Source organism: Physeter macrocephalus, chromosome 4, assembly GCF_002837175.3.
Source record: "Physeter macrocephalus isolate SW-GA chromosome 4, ASM283717v5, whole genome shotgun sequence".
Lineage (NCBI taxonomy): Eukaryota > Metazoa > Chordata > Mammalia > Artiodactyla > Physeteridae > Physeter > Physeter macrocephalus.
Window position 1 is genome coordinate 107607909 of NC_041217.1, and position 3456 is coordinate 107611364.

Consider the following 3456-nt stretch of genomic DNA (forward strand, 5'->3'; position numbering starts at 1 on the left):
CACTGCAGAAATACAAAGGATCATGAGAGATTACTACAAGCAACTATATGCCAATAAAATGGACAACCTGGAAGAAATGGACAAATTCTTAGAAAAGCACAACCTTCCGAGACTGAACCAGGAAGAAATAGAAAATTTAAACAGACTAATCACAAGCACTGAAACTGAGACTATGATTAAAAATCTTCCAACAAACAAAAGCTCAGGACCAGATGACTTCACAGGCGAATTCTATCAAACATTTAGAGAAGACCTAACACCTATCCTTCTCAAACTCTTCCAAAATATAGCAGAGGGAGGAACACTCCCCAACTCATTCTACAAGGCCACCATCACCCTGATACCAAAACTAGACAAAGCTGTCACAAAGAAAGAAAACTACAGGCCAATCACTGATGAACATAGATGCAAAAATCCTCAACAAAATACTAGCAAACAGAATCCAACAGCACATTAAAAGGATCCTTCACCATGATCAAGTGGGGTTTATCCCAAAAATGCAAGGATTCTTCAATATATGAAAATCAATCAATGTGATACACCATATTAACAAATTGAAGAATAAAAACCATACGATCATCTCAATAGATGCAGAAAAAGCTTTCAACAAAATTCAACACCCATTTATGTTAAAAACCCTCCAGAAAGTAGGCATAGAGGGAACTTACCTCAACATAATAAAGGCCATATATGACAAACCCACAGCCAACATCATTCTCAAGGTGAAAAACTGAAACGATTTCCTCTAAGATTAGGAACAAGACAAGGGTGTCCACTCTCACCACTATTATTCAACATAGTTTTGGAAGTTTTAGCCACAGCAATCAGAGAAGAAAACGAAAACCAGAAAACTACTAGAGCTAATCAATGAGTTTGGTAAAGTGGCAGCATACAAAATTAATGCACAGAAATCTCTTGCATTCCTATACACTAATGATGAAAAATCTGAAAGACAAATTAAGGAAACACTCACATTTGCCATTGCAACAAAAAGAATAAAATACCTAGGAATAAACCTACCTAAGGAGACAAACTAACCTGTATGCAGAAAACTAGAAGACACTGATGAAAGAAATTAAAGACAACACAAACAGATGGAGAGATATACCATGCTCTTAGATTGGGAAGAATCAACATTGTGAAAATGACTATACTACCCCAAACAATCTACAGATTCAATGCAATCCTTATCAAACTACCAATGGCATTTTTCACAGAACTAGAACAAAATATTTCACAATTTGTGTGGAAACACAAAAGACCCCGAATAGCCAAAGCAATCTTGAGAAAGAAAAATGGAGCTGGAGGAAGCAGATTCCCTGGCTTCAGACTATACTACAAAGCTACAGTAATCAAGACAGTATGGTACTGGCACCCAAACAGAAATATAGATCAATGGAACAGGATAGAAAGCCCAGAGATAAACCCACACACATATGGTCACCTTATCTTTGATAAAGGAGGCAAGAGTATACAATGGAGAAAAGACACCTCTTCAATAAGTGGTACTGGGAAAACTGGACAGCTACATGTAAAAGAATGAAATTAGAACACTCCCTAACACTGTAAACAAAAATAAACTCAAAATGGATAAAGACCTAAATGTAAGGCCACACACTATAAAATTCTTAGAGGAAAACAGACAGAACACTTTATTACATAAATCACAGCAAGATCCTTTTTGACCCACCTCCTACAGTAATGGAAATAACAACAAAAATAAACAAATGAGACCTAATGAAACATAAAAGCTTTTGCACAGCAAAGGACACCGTAAACAAGACGATTGATACAGCCACTATGGAGAACAGTATGGAGGTTCCTTAAAAAACTAAAAATAGAACTACCATACAACACAGCAATCCCACTACTGGGCATATACCCTGAGAAAACCATAATTCAAAAATTCATGTACCACAAGGTTCATTGCAGCTCTATTTACAATAGCCAAGACATGAAAGCAACCTAAGTATGTCCATCGACAGATGAATGGATAAAGAAGATGTGTCACATATATACAATGGAATATTACTTGGTCATAAAAAGAGATGAAATTGAGTTATTTGTAGTGAGGTGGATGGACCTAGAGACTGTCATACAGAGTTAGTTTGACTGTCATACAGTAAGTCAGAAAGAGAAAAATAAATATGGTATGCTAACACATATATATGGAATCTAAAAAAAAAACATGGTTCTGAAGAACCTAGAGGCAGGACAGGAATAAAGATGCAGACGTAAAGAATGGACTTGAGGACACGGGGAGGGGGAACAGTAAGCTGGGATGAAATGAGAGAGTGGCATGAACATATATACACTACTAAATGTAAAATAGATAGCTAATGGGAAGCAGCTGCATAGCACAGGGAGATCAGCTTGGTGCTTTGTGACCACCTAGACGGGTGGGATAGGGAGGGTGGGATGGAGACGTAAGAAGGAGGAGGTATGGGGATATATGTATATGTATAGCTGATTCACTTTGTTATAAAGCAGAAACTAACACACCATTGTAAAGCAATTATACTCCAATAAAGATGTCAAAAAAAAAACAAAACGCCATTCACTCAGGAAAAAAAAAAGTCTCTTTAGTAAAGCTAAAACAAGGTAGCCCAAGGGGAAATGTGTCTTGGCTGAGAAGCAGACACTTTAGGGCACCAATAACTGTGTAATGGTTCCTTTGCTTTCTCTGTTCTCAGTCAATGACATGGTAAGTCATACTCTGATTGGCCTCTAGCTTAAAACTTGGGGCTCTCCTAAAATAGTGTCATTTGACTGTACAGGAAGCAGAAACATAATAATAATAAATAACTTTAAAGGGCATTACCTAAATTTAATCTACCTTGAATTTCTAAAATTAATATGACAATTATCAATTTATGAACACTAGAGGGCAGTAAAACACTAGAAGGTATATTTAAATTACATATCTAAAAGTGGCAAACACAAGCCAGTACGTTTTTTAAATATCAAAATCATAATAATTTAATAAATTGATTCTTTTTTAGGTTGCTAAAGTACAAAGCATTCTTTCATGTATCATTTTAGATATAACTTACTTTGCAAAATCCAAATAAGAAATGTGCCCATGATAAAACCCTGGTTTCATCTCTTTCCAGGAAGTTATATTCTTTACAAAGCGCACCTAAAAAAGGAGAACATACTCATTATTTAAGTACAATTTAAAGAAAATGAAGTTTGGTGATAGCAAAATACTTTTCATTTAGACATTCAAAAGCAATCACACCACTTTGACGATTACAGAGCTTAAAATACAGGCTTCAGCTAAGGAAAGCATAGTGTGACCTGTAATTGCTAATTCACCATAGAGAAGCTACTATCACCACACTCAGAAAAGAGTGAAAGAGGATCCTGAAAACAAAACTGCACAAGGCAACCATTTATGACACTGGATAGTGAGTACATTTATATGGGGAGGGGAAGGGAAGGAAGGGGAGGGGA

General features: G+C 36.1%; 1 protein-coding gene across 2 annotated transcripts in view; it reads right to left on the reverse strand.

Annotated features, from left to right (window-relative positions):
• HS2ST1 (heparan sulfate 2-O-sulfotransferase 1) overlaps positions 1 to 3456 on the reverse strand; it is a 214142-nt gene that overhangs the window by 33107 nt on the left and 177579 nt on the right. For both annotated transcript variants that reach the window (XM_007107216.4, XM_007107217.3), the window contains exon 3: positions 3054 to 3139. In XM_007107216.4, the coding sequence (XP_007107278.1) occupies positions 3054 to 3139 (86 nt within the window). The remainder of the gene's footprint in view (positions 1 to 3053; positions 3140 to 3456) is intronic.